The sequence below is a fragment of the Gallus gallus genome, chromosome 4 (assembly GCF_016699485.2).
Source record: "Gallus gallus isolate bGalGal1 chromosome 4, bGalGal1.mat.broiler.GRCg7b, whole genome shotgun sequence".
NCBI lineage: Eukaryota > Metazoa > Chordata > Aves > Galliformes > Phasianidae > Gallus > Gallus gallus.
In genome coordinates, this window is record NC_052535.1 from 18,462,579 (window position 1) to 18,485,517 (window position 22,939).

A 22,939-nucleotide genomic window follows, 5' to 3' on the forward strand; every position below is an offset into this window, starting at 1 on the left:
GAGATATAAAATGTCTGGAGATCTGGTTATTTCTTACAGCAATGAATGTACTGTGATGCTAACCATTTCCAGTACATTTCAGTTTGCTTCCGCTTTTCTTGATTACAAATGGGACTTAAATATATATATACATATATATGTAATTCTGGTGTGGTACACAACCCTTAACAAAACTAATACTCTGTTGAAAAATGGCATCCAATTTATGAGCAGTGTCCTCTGGGTAAAAGCCAAGAGGAAACACAAGGATAAAGATGCACAAGAAGCTGAAGCAGCCTTGCCTGAAATCATTATGTTGACAACCATGTGGTAAATTATAACTAGGACTGCCACTGTTACTGCCTTCTTTTTTTGTTCGTTTCTTTTAATAGGGTGGGGAAGAAAGACAGGCTTGTTGGGGTCACCTAATTTCATTTAAAAAATACAGGTAATCTCTCAGTCAAGAACAAACCATCTCTAGCAATCAGAGTTTTAAGAACTGTTGCAGGAATCTCATTCTGTACAGCCCTTTTCCTGTGTTGGGGGTGGGAGGGGAGGAAGCAACTTATGATCACGCTGCAAAATAAAAGTACTATCTGAAACTATCTATGTATAAAAAGCTCTCATCAGCTGCTTGCAATAGGCTTTAGGATCAACTTGATCAAAAGCCCTAACAGCCTCACAGGGGCACAAAAGCATCAGTTGCATGCCCCACACTCCCAGGATGGGGATGCCTGTAAGCAGCTCTGATTAGGACACTTATTTTGAAGTGGCTATGCTTCAAACCATGCCACATCTCAGTTTAGATTCAACAAAAAGGAAGCCCATTTGCCTACTCTGGAGCAGCCCTGCAGTTCGAGCCAGGATGTGCAGCCTGGCCAGGTTGGAGCTTGTCTGAAACAAGTGCTTGAAGCCTGTGCAAGGTTGGTACTGGGTGGCCAGCAACAACTGGTTTGCTCAGCCTTTACTGCACAAGTTACAAAACTTAATGCATATTGTGTATGGGCAGGGAATTTCAGCCCTGAAGGGCAAAGGCATTCAGGAAGGCTGAACATTGCTCAAGGAGATGTTAAGGTGTAGGCATCCTGTGCTGTAAGATGAGCCAGCAAGGAGTAAGACCGCTATGGCTAACAGAGCTTTTGCTGATACTCTGCCTTTGGAAGAAGAGACAGGCAAACTGAGAATAGTGTGGGGATGTTGCTAAGACACGCATAGGAAAAATTAGGCAAAAGCCCAGCAAGAATTTAATCTGGCCACGATTTTTAAAGAAAATAAAAAATGTTTTTACAAAAATATTAACAGCACAAGGAGGGCTAAGGAGAATATCTTTTATTGGATGCAGCAGGGAACATTACCACCAAGGATGAGGAAAAGACTGAGGTTCTCAATGCCTTCTTTACTTCTGTCTTTAATAGTCAGACCAGTTATCCTCAGGATACTCAGTCCCCTGAGCTGAAAGACAAGGATGAATAAACTCCCCACAAAAAAAAAAAAAAAAAAAAAAAAAAAAAAGCAAACAGGTAGTGACCGGCTACTCCACCTGGACTGTCCTAAGTCCATGGGGCTGGATGGGATCCACCAGAGGGTGCTCAGGGAGCAGATGGAGGTGATAGCCAAGATGCTTTCCATCATCTATTAGCATTCCTGGTCAACCAGAGAGATCCCAGAGGACTGGAGACTTGCCAATATGATGCCCATCTACAAGAAGTGTTGAAATGGTGATCTGGGGAACTACAGGCCTGTCAGCCTGACGCTCAGTATGGGGAAGGTCATGGAATAGACTGAGTGTGATAACACAGTATGTACAGGACAATCAGAGGATCAAGCCCAGCCAGAACTGGTTCATGAAAGGCAGGTCCTGCTTGACCAACCTGATCTCCTTCTATGACCAGGCTGTGCATATAATCTACCTAGACTTTAGTAAGGCCTTCGACGCTGCCTCCCACAGTATTCCCCTGGAGGATCTGGCAGCTCGTGACTTGGACAGGTGTACTCTGTTGGTTAAAACATGGTCCAGTGGGCTGGATCCAGAGAGTGGTGGTGAATGGAATTAAATTCAGCTGGTGACCAGTCGATAGAGGTGTTCCCAGGGGTCGATACTGGGGCCAATCTGGTTTAATATCTTTATTGATGACTTGGATGAGGGCATTGAGTGATAGATTTGCAGATGACACCAAGTTGGGAGGAAGTACTGACCTGCCTGAGGGTAGGAAGGCCCTACAGAGGGATCTGGACAGGCTGGATTGCTGGGCTGAGGTCAGTTGTATGAGCTTTAACAAGATCGAGTACCAGGGCATGAAATCTGGTCCCAGCAACACCAAGCAACATTACAGACTTGGGGCAGAGTGGCTGGCAAGCCACATGGAGAAAAATTAACTGAGGATGTTAGCTGACAGCTGAGCATGAGCCAGCAGTGTGCCCAGGTAGCCAAGAAGGACAATAGCATCATGGCTTGTATCAGAAATAGTGTAGTCAGCAGGACTAGAAAGGTGATTGTACCTCTGTACTCAGCACTGGCAAGGCCACAGCTTGAGTGTAGCGTTTAGTTTTGAGCCCCTCACTACAAGAAAGACATCAAGGACCTGGGGTGTATCCAGAGATGGGCAACAAAGCTAGTGAGGGATCTGGATAATAAAACTTATGGGGAGCGGCTGAGGGAAATCAGATTGTACGGGAGCAGGGAGAAGAGAAGATTCAGGGGAGATCTTACTGCTCTCTACAACTACCTGAATGGAGACTGGGAGTTGGCATCTTCTTCCAGGCAACTAGCAGTAGGATGAGAGGTAATGGCTCTAAAGTTGCACCAGGTTGGTGCAGATTGGATATTAGGAAAGGAAGTTCAGATTGGATATTAGGAAAAAAAAATTCTCAGAAAGAGTGGTGAGGCACTGGAACAGGCTGTGGTGAAGTCACAGTCCCTGAAGGTATTCAAGAAACATGGAGATGATGCATTTAGGGATATGATTTAGTGGGCATGGTCAAGATGGGTTGATGGTTCAACTTGATGATCACATAGCTCTTTTCTAACCTTACTGCTTCTATCTGCATACAAGTATGTTTTTCTATGCAAAGAAATGTCTCTGGGCTTTCAGGCTTCAGGATGGAGTCTTCTAGTGATTATAACATGTTTTTTGGTTTGTTTGTTTTAAATTAGAAAGCTCTTTTCATTCTAATAACTTTCCAATCGTTTCATAGTTCATCTCCCCCTCTCCAGCCATGACTTGGTTCATTTACCCATCTCATTCTCAGTCATGTTTTGATGTTTTGGTTAATTTCAGCAGCTTCTCTGATTTCTTCATGTTGTTGAGGTCCCTCCTCAAGCTAGTTTGTGAGTCCCTGCTCTTATTATCCAACCTCTGTTCCCTCCTGTCCAATATTCAGTTGTTACAGTCATATACGTCTGCTCTCTGCAAATTAACATCAGCACTTTTCTTCAACACTTTGTACTTCCAGCTCCTCTAAACTTCTTATTTTGTATCACTGTTCTGCAAATTATATATTGAATAAATGAGTAACCACTTATTGCTCTTGTGTATATGAATAATCAGAGAATTTTTGGGGGCAGTGAATGAGGAATTAGCTGTTCTGTAAAAGGCTCCTAGAATGTATTTTCAGTTGCTACCAGTTAAAATCAAAGAGACAAAATTACTTTTTTTCTGCTTAAATATTTAATTGATTTTTCCTAGAATACAATTGTCTTTTTGCCTTTAATCTAAGGCATTCTTGCTTACTCCTAGCTACACCAAGAGGCATAATTTATAGATCTAGAGTTGTTCAGAGTATTTATAAAGAGCAGTCCATGGTAACATTAAATGCATTTTAGTGTATATATTCTACCTACATAGACTAGTGCCAAGGAACTGTAGCAAAAGAACTGAATCTGACCGTGTTGACAGGCATGTCAGACAAGTTCCGCATTTGCAGTACTAAATGACACCTATATTCTAGCTGCCCATGGCTTCATGCAGCCCACACACATTAATTGTTCCATCTAGACACAAAATTGAGAAAGGCATGCAGGACTGTGGATGGAGAGGGAGGCATGCTTATTGAAATTCCTGCAGTGTTCTGCTTGATTTCCCAAGCCACACACAGGAACCTTCAGCCATAGGCAGCTGAATTACTATCTCCAGAAGAGGGAGGAAGCTGGGCAGAACTGTTTCAATATGTGATTCCCTGCTCTTCAGATGTGGGAAGCATAAACTCAGGAACCTTGCCTTCTAGGTTTCAGTGCCTGAAAACCTACAATAAAAAGCATCTAGAGCTCCTGTGGTAAATGTGTCACAACTTGTGTGCCTAATCAGACCCCAGAAATTTTTTAGAAAGGAAAAGACTCCAAAACCTTACAGTTTTTCATCAAAAACAAAATATGTTCATGTGTTCTTCCAAGCTGACATCAAACTTCTGCCAGATGTTCCTAGAAAACTGCCCAGCATTTTAGTTAGAAGTCTCTTTAGTCTCACCAAAACTGAAAGAGCAAAACAATAAGTGCTTTCAAATAACATAAAAAAAAAAATCCTACTACACAAAAAAGCCTCACAAATTACAGCGCTGTCCATGTACACTGCTGAATGTGTGCTTTGGCTCTCTACAAAACCATCCACAGTCCTCTGCTGGTGTTGCTTCCTTAGAAGCATTGGTTATTCCAGCAGGAAGCTCTCTAAAGCAGCCATCTCAACATCAAGGCAGGCTTGAAAATGAAAGTACTTCAATTTCAAAAGCCCATTTGTTAATTAATTCTTATCAACTGGTGCAAGTTAGGAGCTACACTCCCATTGCTCCAGTGTAAAACCACTTTGGAGAGCAGATCCAAGTCTAGTCTTGCAATTCACTAAAGCATCCCAGACCCCAGGCTTTTTGCACCATTTGGGGCTGAAGCAGGGAGAGCAATGCATTTCATAGAGTTCCCACTGCTGATCTCTCTGAACATGACTTGTCTGCACAGCATCTGACACAATATGGCCCACAGGGAAAGATACATTACTTTCTGGCTAGATTGAGTTTTTGCAAGTGCAGATAACTTTTTTAATATTTTAAATTACATTTTGAATTACAATTATAATTAGGCAAGAAGATTTTTCCCCATAATCACATGAAATGGCCCAAGCAATTTACCATTCCAATTTTCTTATTCACAGAGCAAATATTAGGCTGCCCAGTTACATTACTGAACATTAGATAACACTACTAGGTCATGCTGTATATTCTTTTTAAGTAGATATGTAATATGAAAGACAAAGAAGTACTATTCTAAAATTACATGGATTTTTTTTTTTTTTTTTTGTATATGTATACATATAATTTGGTTTAGAATTCTAACTATAACTGGAAAAAAGAGCCAAATTATTTCTCAGTATCTTCGACCCCCTGCTTGTAGGACACTGCAATCCTGAGCTGAGACAACTGCACATCTTCAAAGTCATCACTTAAAAATATGAGCCCATTTATGTCAGACCCCTGTGAAACCATTAGTCCAAACCTAGAAGCATGGCACATAACGATGCATTAAGAGCATCATCTGCTAACTAAAAAAATTTAAAAAAAAAAAATGGAGCTAATTAAATATATATTTGCTCAGCATAAATTAGGAAAGATGTCATTCTATGTCATTCTGCCAATCCCACCTTCCATAACCCATTTTGAAAGGAGATATTACAAACATATAATCTTCGATAAATCATGTTCAAGGATCCTAGAAATCCATATTTCCATACATAAAGGCTTCCTTGAGCTCTGGTATCAGTTCTTCATTTGTACCCAACCGGATTCTGTCACACTGCATTGTTCAAACATCCAGCTACTATTCTTCGGTATTTTAAACAAAATTAAAATGAGATTTAACACTTTTAATTAGATGTTTAATTCATGTGAGCTATTTCCCTCCAATCAGAATTTTGGCACACAACTACAACAGACTTTCTGCAACCAATTTTTTTTTCTAAATGCTAACTTAGTTCCTCAATGTCACGGAGTTATCTCTAGATTTGAGTATATGACAGGGGCAAAAAACCGAGAGGCACAGAAAGGAGAGAGAAAACAAAAACTACCCTATCTTTTAACAGCGCGGTACGGCCGGACCCGGCTCGTGACTAATGAGGCAGGCCACGTTGCAGGCGGTGCGCTCCGAGAGAGAGGGAGAGGCGAAGGGTAGGGAGATAGCAGATGAGTCTAACAACAACAACAAAACAACGGCAACAATCTGAGGAGGAACAGTAATCTACTACATCCAACAAAATCAAACAAAATGAGAGAGACAAGAGTATCCAAAGTACGAGATAGTAGACAAGTAGTCTTACACTAGCAGACTGCAGGGGAAGCACATGCTTCTCTCCACGGCAAAGCACGAGACACGGAGCGCCTCGAGTCCCACCAGGAGCTCCACCTTCCTTCCTCTGCACACCAGGTCCTCCGGGAATGCCGCTCCTCCCCTCCCCTCCGAAGACCCAAAATGCCCAAAAAAGGCAGTCTACAGAACCAGAACATTAACTCTTTAACTCCCACTGTTTTACATGATGTTCTGATGTGGAATACCGACAACAAAAATCACACAACCACAACACTGAGAAAAGGTCATGTCTTACAGAAAGTTTATTAATAATGGTATGTTTAAGAGCTATTTGCAAAAGCCTATTTATAGTCAAGTACTGTGGTGTTAACTGCAACATTAACATTAGGATAGTAGCAGCAAAACTGACTTTGGAAACAACACAGTGTTATCAGGACAGAGGAGCCATGTTCTGTACGGACAGAACCACCTTCAAATTCGTTTTCAACCACATTCCTTTGCATGGCTCTGGGCATGAAGAAGATTTGATTTAAGAGGATTATTTGGGTGAAATGAATGGAACAGATAGAGAGAGAAAGGAGAGTTTAAAGGGCTTCTCAGGTAGGATGGCACAAGTGAGAAAACAGTATTCCTTAAAGCATTCCAGGGTTGGAGCTGGGACTGGCACTAACCAGTAGATAAAATGGAGAAACTGTAACTAGTTCCTGCTGTTCCACCAGGCCTTCAGGCTGAACAGATCTTGCTCAGAAAAGGGTCTAGTTGAATGCAGTGATTATCTGGTAATTAAATGGTGCTGCTGCATATGGTAGACTTCCAAAGTGGATTTGTCTTGGATTAACATCAGCCTGTATGTGAGGACAGTAAGCAAAATCTAGCCTTAAATCTTCCATGCATTTTTTTTTTTTTTTGTCCGTTTTCTGTAATATCAAGCCAATGCAAAATGAAACTGTAAAGTGAAATTATCAGCCATTTATCAGTGGTTCAGGCAAAAAATACTTTTTAAAAATGAATGATAAACATGAAACATCTCCGAGCAGCTGTGCTCAAGGAAAAGCAAGAGTTGTAAAGCTGACAGCAGTTGTGTAAGAGGCAAAATAGAATGTACAGCTAAGAGTTTAGTGTGAGTAAACTCTTTGGAAGCTGATATGTTATATAAAGTGGTAAAGCAGTCATAATAATATATTAAGAACCATCACAAAGTTCTTTCTCTATATATAATTTTTCTAGCACCCTGGAATGATTCTTCCTTTTCTACCAGAACCACCTGCACAGGTAGACTGCAGACCAAGACATGTTAAGAGCCAGGATAGCAATTATTTCTGAACACAGAATGTAAATTTTCTCAAGGCAGTAAGAGCTCAAAGGCTGGCCTCAACCTGCCATTACAGCATTCTGAGCAGTTCATAATTTTTGCTTCCATGTTGAAGAAAGTAAAATTTACTTTAAGTATCCATATTATGTTTCCTTTTCTGTCCTTTCCAACTATATAAGTAGTGCATTTCTTCTTCTTTTTTTTCTTTTTATTTAACATTTGTGTCTATGGTTCTTCTGTCAGCCTAAAATACATTGCATCATTGTTGAATCCTTTTTTTTTCATCTTTGAGAGAATCTTTGTGAGGGAAGTATAGGTTCAAAAGATTTTAAGTGGTTCTTGATAGGGTCTGAAGTAGTGTTTGGAAAGATCTGTTGCAATCCAACTGAGATTAAATGTTTTCCCTGAGGCTAGAAACCTTTTAATAACAGGTCAGTTCTAAAAATGAGTCACTGGTGTTGCGAAAAGGAATGGTCAAACTGTTGCTGGTGCAAAATTTTGTAGGGAGTGGTGACAATTTTAGTTAAGGAATGAAGTACATACTTTTCTTCAATCCAATCATATTTCCAAAAAGAAACACTAAAATAAAATAAAAGCTTTCTCAAGAGGTTTATTTTGCTGTTTACCCAAAACAAAGTAGATATTTTGCTACTGAATAAAACCTCTCCTTTTTCTGCATTCTCCAGTGCAGTTTCAGTTTCCCAGTTAATACAGTCCACATTAAGAAACTGTATAATTTCTTCAGGTGTTGGCTGTAGATACTTTGTTCCTTATCATCTGTGGAGCACAATCCTGCTTCAAAGAGACAAAAACAGTCCTGCAAGCTATGGAGTGCAATCTCTTGACATGCAGAATTTATGATGGCCTGCTTTTTTTGTACTCTGATGTGATAGGATACAGACTGTGGGTAGGTTTTCAGAGTATTCTGCAAAGCCCACAGCCATGGTCCCCATCCCACAAGGTGTCTGGTGATGACCTATGTCAGCTGTAATGAAAGTGAAATGGGTTTGAGGACGGGAAACAGCCCAATCTCTGCTATTCAGTGGAAAAAAAAAAAAAAAAAAAAAAAAAAAAGCTCTGTCAAAACTCCCAAATCAAATGAAATACACATCCTGCTAATATTCAAATTATTATTCACTTGGATTGCAGTGGAGAGTTGATTGATTCTCACTGAATCCTTCTTTTGACTCAACTATCTTTTTAAACCCCAAATACTTTTCTTCTGGACCAGAAAAGCTTAGATACCCATCAAAGCATCAAAGAGGAGGGTGGGATGTTGGTAGTGAAGAGAAAGTGAGTTTGAGTTGTACTCAGCTCTCTGTCAGAGAAATAATTGTTTCTGTGAAGATTTAGGGAGATGGATTAATCTCTCAGTCTTGTGAACTTCATTTTCAGACTATATCTTGCTAGTCTATTTTTGCTTGAAAAGTGAATCTGTACAATTAATTGTGGTGCAATATTTTTTATTGCTCTATTTTCACAAGCATAGCTTAAAAAATCTAGCCCTGTAATAAATAACAGCTCAGTAAGCTTTGAGCTCCCTGTCAGTGAATATTTTTAGTGTCATCTTATTCATTTCTGAGACTCTAGTTCCTCACTGTAGCTTATTATTACGTTACTGTTCTGAAAGATGATGTAGGTAATTGCACTGGTCCCTTAGCTAATTATAAGTTCATTTTAGTTTCTTAATAATAACAAAATTGCCATAGATACCTTACAACATTTCTCTTCAGAAATAAACATTTAAGTAGAGTTTTGTAGAAAGTAATCCTGGACTACCCTGTGGCAACAATTATAATTAAAATATAACTGTTTGATTATATAATGGAAATTGCGTCCATTTGATTAGCTTAGATCCCTTCCATAGCCATCTTCCTCTTTTTGAATAACTCAGCTTTTGTGCTGTAGGAAGATTTATGCAAGTGCAGCTATGGGCTAAAGAATACAAGTTTGCTTCAATCCACCTGTTAGGAAAACACTTAACACTAATAATTGAAAAATTCTGGTTTGTGTGTAATTAGATGGCTTCACATCTAAAAAAAAAAAAAAATTTTTTTTAATTGCTTAAAAAAAAAAAAAACAAGCAACAAAATAACTCCACAAAAAAAAAAAAAAAAAAAAAAAAGTGAAGAGCAGAGCTCATGTCTCTGCTCCACCAAAGATCAATCTAACTATATGCTCCCAGAGTCACATTCTCCCTCTGCTCCTGGGTGCTTTATTTTTCTCTTAGATCTACAGATAACTATGAGAATTCTTCTTGTCCATTACTCTATCCAAATGGCAGAAAATGTGAGCCACTTGATTTCCTTCAGGTCTTCCCTAGGGATATTGCTATGGTATAGGATAGTGCGGTATGGCATGACTTGGGACATCTCCTGCAAGGGAACCAGAGACAGACAGACATCTGCTGTGCACACCCTAGAAAGGAGGAGAGAAACACAAATATATTAACTTCTGAGAAGATCGAGGCGTTGCTGGCAGTGGGACGCTTCCCTGGTGAAGGCTAAGTGGATGTTATATTCCTCCTCAACTGCAGTCACTATCTGGAAGAAAAAGCATGCAAGGTTTAGATATAGGGGCCTGAAATGTCTGTTTAAGACGTATAGTTCACCAAAAGCCATCCATGAGTGTTACAGACCAGGTAGCTGGTATTCTTTTCTATGATCTGAGTGAGCTCAGAGTCTGTGAAAGGGCACAGCATCTAGAAAGTAACTGATTATTTAATTTACATGGTTTGGAATCAAGTTGGGTTTATCTAGTAGCAGAAACATAAAGCAGCTCTAAATATTGCCAGAAATGCGCAGAAGAAATAAAATAAATTTGACAGTATAATCACAGCTTCCTTTTATGATTCCATCAATAATATTTAAGTGCACACAAACATGGGTTTTTACAAAAGGATTTATGAAAATCCCAAATTGAATTGAAATTCACAGGACTGAGAAGAAAAATCAAATGGCTCTTGTTTTGATTGGTTTATAGTGAATACACATGGAGTCCTATTGTAGTGCACTGCATACAAAGCATGACATTCAATTAAACATTGGTTAGTGATTTCTTCACTTAGTGCCAATCATGTAAACAACAAAGTTGGAACATAAGAAAAGGACTGTGGAATATATTTCAGCTCAGGTTGAAAGCTGAATTGAATAATGAATTGAAATGTCAAGTCAATCATTAATAGATCAACTTGAATTAAAATTCAATACTTTAAAATTATTTAATCATTTTTATAATTATTTCGTGACATAGAGTGAGCAAAGAGTCAAAACACAACTGTGAGTAGATTTTGACTAATGTGAATATTGGAATGGATAGTTTAGATGCATGTCACCTGGAATACATTAGCAACTTCCTTGATGATTATTTTACTTGCTTTCAAGGAAATTAAATAATCAACTAGCCAAGACAGTTCTAAAATAAGCAATTGACCTGTCACAGGATAGAGGGACTGATTATTCTAATAGTCTTCATTTCACTATACTAAATACACATTAGAGCAGTCTTTCAGAGTGGTCTAAAGGCTAGCTCACCCATTTTCAGCCCCAGCCCACAAAGCTCTGAGAACATTATGATCCCTCTAAACTTTTATAAAATGAACCATGACTGATTAAGAATCAAGCCTTAATCACCTTAAGATGGTGGATGCTATGTAGCACAATTGTCTATACTAAGGCTGGACAGGAAGAACATCAGAAGTACATAAGACCTTTACTTTAGAAACATTAACATTAGACAGTACACTGAGCTGTTACAAGGATCACGTGCTTGCTTATTTACTCATTACTGTCTTCCACCTATGACAGGTGACTAATGGAGGAATGAAAGGGCTGGCTAATATTCTGAGAGCTGGGAGAATCACCAGGTCAGCAGGCTGAATGACTACTATGTGTTGATAGTTTCCTGATATACTCAGTAAGGACTGAAGCTCTATTTTTAGAGGACATGGATATCACTTGAAATGTTAAGCTTATCTGTGCTTTGTCAAAAGCATGGGGAGAAATTAGTTTTGGTAGGTGTCTGTACAATAATAGAGGGTCAGCCACAGAGGGATTTGCTTGCTCTGTGATCTACATGCAGGACTTGTAAGGAATACAGAGGGAGTTCTGTGAGGGGCTGATTGCCCAGTTAAGCTTTTCCCTGTTACGGCTCTCTGTGTCCTCCAGTATTTAGAAAATATGCACCAGAGAATCAGGAACATAAAAACGATACTTTGATTTTTCGTACTTTTTTTAAGGAAAAGAAAATGAGATTGTTTCCTAAGCACTGTGATTTCTGACTACAGTACTTACTGTTGGTAGTAATACGAGGCTTTTGTTAATAGTGGACCACAGGGAAATAGTCTGCTTGCTTCCTGGGCACTGTAGGATGTAATTAAAGATCTAACAATACAAAACAATTCTCTTTGAGGACAACTGGGTAAAGTATGACTAGTAACATTGGTACCCAAGTACAGGAAAGCAGAAATGATCCACTGATATATCAAATAAGATTAAATCTTTGAGAAAATCTATCAGATACTACACCACATGCCATCCTTCAGACCAACACTGTCTCCAGTGCCCCAGAAGAGGAGTAAATACACTGTTACAAACCCACACCGATCAGGAGCCCCAGAACTGCCAATATTCATCTTACTATGATCAGCTTTTAGTAATTTGAATGTCATCTGCAACTGCCTGTGGTGTGTGACAGCTTACATTCTGCATCCAGGAATGACAGATATTACAGATGGAATGGACCCTGGCTCCACAGAACTGCTCTCTATTTCATACTGTAACAGTGTTCAGTTCACCCATCCGGAGGACCAGATATAGAGGTTACTTTTGGTTTCCCTTTTAGTCAGAAGAGCTTGTCACTGACAATAGTACAGATTATGTCGCTGCCAAAAGGAGAAATGCCTGTTAAGCTGAGCCAGAACTCAAAAGGTTCTTTTGAAGGAAAAATGACTTAATTACGAAGGCTAGAAAATTAATTAATAATTTTCTGGAATAATTAATATGCTTGGTATTTAAACTTAGGAAAGTGATTCCAGCACACAAAGTAAGGTATTAAATTGAAATTAGCTACTCTTATTTCAGTTACTAATATAGCTGCCCTCCACACCATGTCTTGTGGGACCCCTCCAACATCTGATTGAAAAAATGAAACCCAATCATCTCAAAGTTTCTGTATGATCTAATTGTAAATCTCCAGTAACTTCTTGGGTTTTATCCAAAACAACATGAGTTCCACATTTTCCAGCTTTTCCTTATGCTAGTAAGTCAACTACCCATGTTATTACTGGGAAACATGAATCTGTGTTATGTTCCCTCACTGAGGTCGTTGAATCAATAATCCCAGCAGTGCCTCAGCTTTTTTAGAAGTCCTGTTCTCTTCTTTGAACACACTTTATTTTCGACACAGTGCCAAATACTACAGCAAGCTTTTAGAGGTGCTAGAGTTATGATAATTAATGCTAAAAGAGTTGTAGAAAGGATGTAAGAGCTCATACTTCAGGGTTTCAAACATTTTCCCACTCTCAGAGATTAAGACTCCCCGTCAAGGGGAGTAGATTATTCCTTCTTTTTTTTTTCTTTTTTCTTTTTTTCTTTTTTCCAAAACTGAGATTTCTTATGCATTTATCCAAGGCATCTTGTTCTGGTTGTCATCAGAGACAACAAACTGGACTAGGTGGCCTCTAGCTCTGATTTAGTCTGATAAGTCATATGCTGGGAATAAAAGAGGACAGGATTGCTGTATATTTTGATTCCTGTTATGTATGGTAGCACAGAAATGGTCAGAGCAGCTGCTTCCACAGAAGGAAATGGGGTAGAGTAAGACTGTACCACACCATTGGGATTTCCAAAATGAAACTTTCATTTCAAAGTATTCAGGTCAGTACTTCTGAAGTCCCATTATGGTCACAAACTTTGCATGTTTAAACAGTTTCACTAATAAGACAGCAATCAGAAATAATTCCATGAGAAAACAAAGCCTGGGTGGATTTTGCACCAGTCAAGATCATGCACAGGTTTGCTGGCAATGATCTTTTTCTGAAACCACAAGGGCCTACAAGTTCAGGGGTCAGGGCCATATTCACTGTCCAGGAGTTTGCTGTCTTTAGAAACACTGTTAACATACACTTTATGTTTGTACTTTTGTTCTGTGTCTGTTCCTACAAGCATCTTTTGTCCAGTGCAGGTCCTGCTGAGGATGCTGCCCCTCACATGGTTTGGTGACAAAGCACATCTGCTCACCATGCTGGCCTCAGGCAGTGCCCAGCATGCTCCCTCTGTTGTGGGCCAACAGGGGGTTGATCTCTTTGAAAGACTTCCATTTTATTAGACTGTGAGCTCCAAATGTTTGTCAGCATTGAGAACAAGGTTGTGACCCTCTGGCAAAATTTTGGCTGAAAAATGAAATTTCCTCTCCATACAGGAAACCACAAGAAAGAATATTTCTATAATACCTCAATTCAAATAAATCCAGGTATTCCAGTAATTCTATGGTCTCCAGTAAAAATATCAAATAAAGCTGTCATAGACTTTTCTCCCACATGCTTAGATACTGTCTCTTTTCCCTGCTTACCCATGTCGCACAGCCTGAAATGTTTACGTACATCCAAGGTTATGCTCCTATGGTCCAGACTCCATGGCTTGCCCAGTAAATGAGGTCAGAGCAGCTCTGTCTGCTAGTATCTTTGTAACTCTCACTGCTCAGTGAGAGCAGTTGGGATGTGATGCAATGAAAGCTCATAACAATATAATTAACTGCTTGGTAAGGCAAAAATTTTATGGCACGGAAAAGGTGCACTTGATAAAGAACATACAGCAGCCACAACACTGTGACTGTCTAATAGAATGTTTGTGCTGTCAGAAAGATGTACTGCAAAGGAAGATAAAAGACAAAGATTAATAAAATGTACTTGGAAGCCTTCTGTCTTAAGAGGAGACAGGTCTGATTAACCAGTACATGAAAGATGAGTATTCTTATGGCTGCCTTTGTACTAAACATCAAATCTGATTGTTTCTGCTTCCTTCAGAACTGTAGAAGCTTGTCTTCACCCATGCCAAGGTCTTCCATTATCACCCCTTGGTAGAGCTGTCTTTTGATAGAGAGGCATTTCAATGGCAGTTGGTCATTTACTTCAATTTGCCTCTGAAGCAGATCTCTCCGCTCATCCACTGCCTGCAGAAGGAAGAACTGTGAGAGTGGTGGAGCACTGGGATAGAGAGATTGTGGAGAGGTGGTAGTCTCCTTCGCTGGAGATATTCAAGATCCGCCTGGATGCCTACTTGTGTGTCCTACTGTAGGGAACTGCTTTAGCAAGGAGTTGATCTCAATGACCTCTTGAGGCCCCTTCCTACCCCCACAAATCTGTGATTTTATTGTTCTGTGATTTTCACCCTTTTATAAATAGCTCACAGCCTCAGAATGGCACCACAGACTCAAGCCCTCCAAACATTTTAAACAAATCAGACATGAAACCACAGGCAATAAATCTCATGTATGTGCTGCTTTAGCTTAAAAGTAACTTAAACAATTAAAATTAGTTATGAATGGTACAGACACTGCCAGTCTGCATAATTTAGCTTATATAATTTACTATATTACTGCATCTTCTAAACAACTCAGGAGCCCAAGATTCAGTTAAAAAAAAAAAACAACCACACAAAACAAACAAACCAAAAAAAAAAAAACAACCCTTAAAACAGAACAAAAACCAGAGAATGATTGAAGGATTGAATATTTAACTGTTCACAGGCGACCAAACACATTCTTGGTAGAAGCAACTGAGTCTGATCTACTCTGAGCAATTCCCATCATCTTCAATAGACCTTCCTCTGGGCTAAGCTCCACCCAACCTGTTTTTTAAATCTTCTCTAAAGGAAACTCTATTAAAATTAGAGTACCTTGACCTCCACTGGCAAGAGACAAAAGTCCAATGCATTTTTCTTACTAACTGGCACATCCACAATGACTTTTATTTCAATACCCGCTCTTGGAGATATGAATTGTTGAGTAGCAAAGTTCATTGATTAGAGCTTGTGTACAGGCACCTTTCCTCTTAGTACAGTTTTTGCAGATAATCACTCAGCAGGAGCCAGCAGCTACTTATCAAAGAGAAGTCCAGAAATGTATGGGTGAATATCTACACTTAGAAGACATTTTTCCAGTCACATACTTGAGCATTTATTTTACATACAAAAAGAGAGATTTCCTTTTCGATGATGATAGTTCCTGCAACAAAGAGATTGAATGGTCTGAACACTTCATACTATTTATTATTACCAAATGGGCAGGAGAAACTGAGTGACCTTCTAGGTTAATAAGAATTTTGAACAATGATTTCATTGAGATATAATTCAGTGTTCAGAAGGCATAAGACTCTTATTTTAATAATATATAGATATTTAAAAATAACATTTTATGAGTATTCAATCTATTATCACAGTAAGACACTTAAGTGTGTGATCTAGTGTGTATTAATTCACACCGAGTTGCAGGGATGGCTTTTAGCCCTTTGGCCCCATACTTGACAATATGTTAGGCTTGAATTAATGCACAGTAATTCACATCTTGTCACGTCTTATTGCTGAAGCATATCCCTGAATTGGTTTCACCAGTATATAGGCTGGCTTCACACTTTCTCATAGAGGAGTGGCTTCAGTTCTTCCCAGTCACAACTGCTCTCCAATGCTGTGACCTCCAAGAAAGGCTTTGCACTTCCAACCACCATCAGCTGTTCAGGGACATATTGCTACTACCTTTGCAGACTTGGTGTGTGATGCATGAACATACATTTCAGTAGCGTATCTTCCTTACAACATTATGAAGTACACTCAGTGTCACTGCTTCCAAATATATACACTGTTTGGAAAACCGCAGACCTATTCACACTTCGCTAAAGCTTGAGAGTAATGGTGAGTAAAATGTTGTACTACATCAGCATGGTACTGGGAAATATCAGAGTTCACATACACTGGGAAATGAGATTTCTCCTCCATTCTTGCCTGACAGAAATAATACTGAATAAACTATCCAAGGCAGACAGTGACTCATCCACTGCAGGAACAGCTCAAGAAAACTTTGCTTTGGTGTGTGGGAAAACACTACTCTTGTAATGCTGCTATGGACTGTTTCATCTTGATTTATCCTCATTCTGGAAGTACAAGCGTTGTTTGTTGCATCCACCTAGATGGTTGCCTTGCATAACCTGCTTAGTTTTTGCTTATTCATTTATTTGGTCAGTTGACTTGTTTTTCAGATGCATTTGATCCCATTCGGCACTTTCCATTTGGAGTCTGATGTGGGAATTCCAAAGTTGCTCTAGCAGCCCAAGAATCAAAAGAGCCCCAGTTTTGAAGTGAACCCTGAGGAAAATAGCTGAGGAGATGAGAAAGTTTGAGAATTAAAAAATAAAAAAATAAAAAAATCCAACCTGTGTTAAATAGAGGAACTTCATAGTTGTGGTGATAAATCTGAATAAATAAAGGAGAGTTTCTGCAAGACATGGAGGTAACAGTTTTGCTGAGCTATGTTGGAAGAAAGCTCTGACTGTTTGCCAGAGACAGCAGCTGTGAAACATTGGGTGTGGATGCTCAGGAGTAATCTGCTTTAACCCTGTACATAATCATATAATGTATTGTCCAGTCCATGTTCAGTAGGTGGTAAAACACATTAACTATGTGCCACAGAGGCATAAAATATGCATAACCTGTTTCTTTCTTTCAGCAGAAATTCATATAAAGACAGCAGTGATTATTCCATCCATATCAGGAGCTGTGAAAAGGTGAGTCAGCACTTGGCATGGCCACACAACTCTTGCCAGACCACGTCACAGGGCTGTATTCTTTCCTGTTGTCACTCCAGTGCTCTTCTCACTGCTTCCTTTGCATAAATCACCAAAGCAAACTTCAGTGTCAGAATGAAGATGTCGTGAAAGTTGTAAAATACAATGGAGTTTATCAAGCTGTGAATTCTGCAGTAATATGTATTTTCCCAGAAAAATCTAGAACACCTCAGGAGAGTTATTCAAATATAAGGATATTTCCAGGACTGCCAGCTCTACTTTTTCAGTTGTTATGGTCTTTTTTTTTTTTTTTCAAACGTGGATTTACAAATTAATTAATCAGCACCGTAATATGCATGACTTTTTTTCTTTGAGTTCTGAGTATACTCACTTGACACAGATGTCACCTCTTTAGAAAACAAAGGTGTGTTTCATTAACAAAATTAGCTCTGTATTTAGGAAGATGATATCAGGCATTTTGATTGGAAAATGTTGTCAACACATTTTGTTTCAAGGTACATCTCTGCCAATACAGCATGCATATACAAAAGCTTATGACTAACTATATGCATCATGCCTGTATACATATATAGGATTTCATTATTTCTATTTATTGAGTAAAGTAATGGAATCAGTCTAATCTGAGAAACGTCCTGCATGTAATTTGAGGGAATCTATGTTTAATTTAATAGATCATGTATCTGTCTCACGTGGAGACTACAGTATCTGCTTTAAAGTGATCTACAGTATCAGCCTTATTATGTAGCTTTTATTTTTAGCCAGGAAAGGATTTAACAGTTGACACTCTTATTTAAGTATGAAATACATCAAGTTTATTGCCCAGCCCAGCCTGCTGGCTGCACAAGACGTGCTAGTTTACAAACTGCCTTGGGACTTCCATTCGTCAGGTTGTTTGGGGCAGTGAGAAGTGGCAGGCTGGGGGCATAAAGTCATCATGATCCTGCAGCAACCTAGGCTGATCTATGGAGCAGTATTGTTGGTGAGGCTGTAAAGCTGATTGGAGGACAGGTTGATCACTGCACTGGGAAAAGTTATGAAGCAGAACTGGGTAGAGGGGATCCAGAGTGAACAATAGCTCATGCTTGAGTGCTCTGAAAAAGTGTATCACATGCTCTGCTTTAATGCTTGATAAGTGCTAATACAGACAGGTAGTGGGACCAACAGAGCTGGTCTGTGGCGAAGGAGAAAAAACAAACAAGCAATAACAAAATAACACACAAAAAAATTCTGATGTCTGAAGGGGAATATATAAGGGATCACAGTGTACATTGAGGCATCATGAGAGCTTCCATGTGACATTACTGTTGCTGGTTGCAATGTCTTAATGATTTGGATATAGAAAGAGACTCAAAGATCATCATATTTCCTGTGATGACTGGCTGCTCCACTGATCCTTCCTTGTCTGTACCTGACTGTTCCTCACTACATCCATCACAGTAGCTGGTTTCCAGTTAGAAATCAATTGCAAGAAGCTGAGTGTCAGTACAGTCTCCAGCTTAATGATGTGACTCTCATTTTGCTTGTGTAACAACAGTGGCAAAACAGAGGTATGTCATAAAGAGCCTATCTGTATTCTAATTAACTCAACTTTTGCTTCTGGCCCAGTCTGTAGGTTTTCTTGGCACAGGAATTAATCCTCTCAGCTGCAGAGAAATGGAAGTGTAATATCTAGTCATCGTAATTGCACCACTGAAAGCTGCTATATAAACAGAATTATTCTGCTAAAATTGTACTTCTCCTAGAAACCTTGTTTTACCTTTGCAAGTGGCTTCACTAGAGTGATACTAAACTTCCTTGTATGGCCTGGCTACACAAAGACTGCTGCGCCAGAACTGAGAAATATTAACACTCCTACAAAAGCAAAAGTCTTCAACAGCAGATATAGCTCAGGTCAGTGAGATAAAGCTTAGTATTTTTTCCCCCTTATTTTACCTCATTTATATCTAGCATTAAAATCAATATCTCTTGACCAGAAGTACAGCTATAAAAATCCCAATAAATCCATCTTCAAGTGCAAGTTTTGCTCCTGAAAATGATGCTGTAACAGATTCATCAGATGATTCCATGTCAGTCACTGAACAAATCTTCATTTGCAATTAAAAGCTAGCATTTCTAATTGGCAACTGTAATAAGCCTCTACCTGAACTCTGGCAGCCCAGACTGGGTCACCCTTCGTCACCCATCCTTACCAGCTGAAATCTGCCCTGCATTACCGTAGATTCTCACATGGTAAGAATAAATGGAGTCATAATTTTGCCTTTCATGCTGCAGAAATACTTTCTGTATAAAAGGGAGGAAACCTAGTTCAAGTGACACAGTACAAGCTGGTTTTGCTTCTCTGGTCTTGTAGAGCTTATTTATTTGCTCACATATTTATTCAGGTAATGCCACAGACTCTTTGGGAGACCCCAGACAAGGAGGGCAGTGTTTTAGCAACCTTAATAATGAAAATAACCACAATCATATTTTCTTTTTCTTCCTTCTCTCCTGAAGGTTATGGGCCTGATCTTAGCTTCAGTTTCCCAGTGAACTTAGCCTCCCAGTGTCCAGCAATTTGGTTATTTCTGCAGGTAAGGTGGCAGGAGGATACTACCAAGAAGACGATGTCCAGGAAAGTTTAACTGGCTCCCCTCAGGTTCTATACCTCCAATAATGCTTTTGTAATAAATCCAAAATGTCACTTGTCAAATAATACAAGACCTTTCTTGTAATCACACAGGATTACATTAGAACATTAAATCAGACACAACTGAACCATCCCATTTATACATAATTTTAAAGTGAAAATAAAAATAAAGCAGTAGGGTATTATATGGAAAGAGAAATTTAATGCAGTTCTAAAAATATCTTCACTGAATGTATAAAAAAATGTATGGGCTAATATTTTCTGAATGTAGAAAGGACTAACTAGAGTGTTTATACCTGCAACCGCTGAACTAAGCACTCTTTCTGACACTGAGCGTTTGCTTTTACTAACATTTATTACGTCTTTAGTCACATGTACAGGAAAATATTCAAAGGCTCTGTTCTGCCCTGGTCTTATCACTTTAAATTACACTTCCTACTTGTTCTTGAAATAGCACCAACATAACTTCATTGGGTTTGATATTTTAACATACAATCACTCTCATAGATGATTTCACAAATGGAGGGCTTAGTATCATACTAGAGTTAAAAAAATATGTACAAAAATATTCATTTCCTATTCATAAATGTTACTAATATTTATAGTCAAATATAATCACTAACAGAATGCCTCACAGTAAAAGAAGCTGAGAAAAGGCAGTTACACTATCAGTATTGCCACTTTCCTGGAAGTTTATGTCCCACATGTATGTTCAGAGAAGTTTTTACTGAGATCTTCAGTCCCAGAAAGTGAGGAAAACTGTCAGGCACTAGAAAACTACCAGGGCTGCACACATATCCTGCCCACAGGGCAACCCTAGTGGCCGTGTGTATGCACACAGGATGTGGGTAGCAAAGAAACACATGCAAGATGAACACAGTTGTATCACACTGGCAGTACTTCCTCAGAAGATGATTACAGAGCAAGAGAGCTCTCCTCTGCCACACAGCCCAGTGCCAGAGCAATGTGGGGAATGGGCTCTGGTGACAGTTCACACTCCTTTGCAGCATGATTCTGCACCCTGCTGGGTTTATGCCTTTTTACAACTGTAGAAATAACATATACACAGGAGATTTTTCTTAAGGTTTGATGAAAATTAAACACAATTTTGGCATTTCTGTACACCAGCCAGCCTCTGCCTTCAAACAGTTTTGTGCTAATATCCCTCTTAGAGAAGATTGTGCTTCAGAACAAGTTCAGAGACTTTAGTCTTTATTTCTCAAGCAAGCTCTTTTTGGTCTGTATTGCATGTGTTTCAAATGAGATTGTTTAGAACTAATGGATGGCGTGCTTCCGTCTGTGTTTTATCATCCTAAGGTTTCTAAATGCATATACTTTGTATTTATAACACAGAGAACTCTAATAAACCTGTGTTATCATCATTTTTTTCATCTTGACATAAATCAGAAGCCAAATGAAAGGAAGAACAGTTCTCTCTGTGTTTAAACAGGTTCACTCTCATCATTGGATGTTCTCCATGACTTTATTTAAAAGCTTTCCCCCAGATTCATTAAACTGCCTTTGACAGGCAGTGGTCTAATAGACATGTACACACACACACATATGTATACATGTATTCATTTGAATCTGTGTTCTTTCCTTCTGGACTCTGGCAATTGTGATTTGTGTCTGGAAGGATGAATTACCTAAAAAATAATAAATAACAGGTCAGGAGATGAAAAACAGCAGTCATGTTTATCTAGAAAGAAATTAAGTAAACCAAGTTCAGGTTTACAAAGGGAAGAAAATTACCCCAGAGTCTCCACACACTGGATCAGAACTGGCTTGACATATTTAATTATATTGCAGGTTCCTGCCCTTCCAAAGAAAATTGACACACTTTTACTAGAGCAACCCAGGAAGGCGACAAGGAAGTAATCAGGCAGCCTAGAAATGTTGTGGCAGCTCCTTAAATTTCTGAACCAGGGAGAGCTCTAGTGCTAGGGGCAGCTCCTTATACTAACACAATAAAGCCCAGCTGGCTACTGACCATCCCAGTCTACTGATTGAATGCCTCAGTTCTTCAGAGGTGTGGGGGTGGGTGAGAAGTGCCTTTTGAGGAGATAAGGGAAGGAGAGATGGTCACACAGCCAGAAGTGTGAGTAGATCGTACAAAATGTGTCTTCAGAGTAAGGGTGTGCTGGTGTACAGGCCACATCTGCTTGCTCTTCTGGGTCTGAGTTGCTGCTGGATTTGCAATCCATCTGCAGGTGCAGCTGTCAGTATGCTGAGAACGCTGCATACCAGGATGTATGCAAAAGAGGTGACTCAACACCTCTCTGGTCATGATTATACAAGCAGTTTGGGGATTTGGTCTTGAGAGTGAGCTGATTATTACTTTATCTCCTATCAAACTGCATAATTTACAGCAGAATAATATCTGTATGTTTTTTTTTTTTTTTTTTTTTGCTGTTGTCACTGGGTTTTCTCTCTCTTTTCTCTTTTCTCTTTTCTCTTTTCTCTTTTCTCTTTTCTCTTTTCTCTTTTCTCTTTTCTCTTTTCTCTTTTCTCTTTTCTCTTTTCTCTTTTCTCTTTTCTCTTTTCTCTTTTTTTTTTTTTTTTTTTTTTGTTAGCCATTCTTGCTATCTCATTAGTAACTCTGTTAAAAGAGAAAAATGCCTTCCATCCCACACAGCTACTCTCCTTCATGCAGATTGCTTCCAGCACTTCTCCACAGAGCCCCGAGCTCACTTCAAGGGCTATATTTTTGTAATACTCAAGAATTCATTTCAGACGGATGCAGAAAACTATCTTTGATTTGGATTTCCCCATAAGTGATTTAACTAGGCCTCAAGCTGAAAATAGACTTTGACAGGAATCTGAAGTAGTTTCTGAGTTCAGCCACGCAGATGGGAAAGCTGCGTCTGAAGATAGTGACTTGTGTGAAGGAGGCCCACCTGCAGCCACAAGGCCTCCATGGTGAGCTGGTCACAGACTGTG

General features: G+C 39.2%; 1 protein-coding gene across 1 annotated transcript in view; it reads right to left on the bottom strand.

Moving 5' to 3' along the window:
• The window catches only part of AFF2 (AF4/FMR2 family member 2), a 335,698-nt gene extending 329,323 nt beyond the window's left edge, over positions 1-6,375 (bottom strand). The window contains exon 1 of the mRNA XM_046941145.1: positions 6,276-6,375. Within this exon, the coding sequence (XP_046797101.1) occupies positions 6,276-6,301 (26 nt within the window). The 5' untranslated portion in view covers positions 6,302-6,375. The remainder of the gene's footprint in view (positions 1-6,275) is intronic.
• Positions 6,376-22,939: the final 16,564 nt, after the last annotated feature.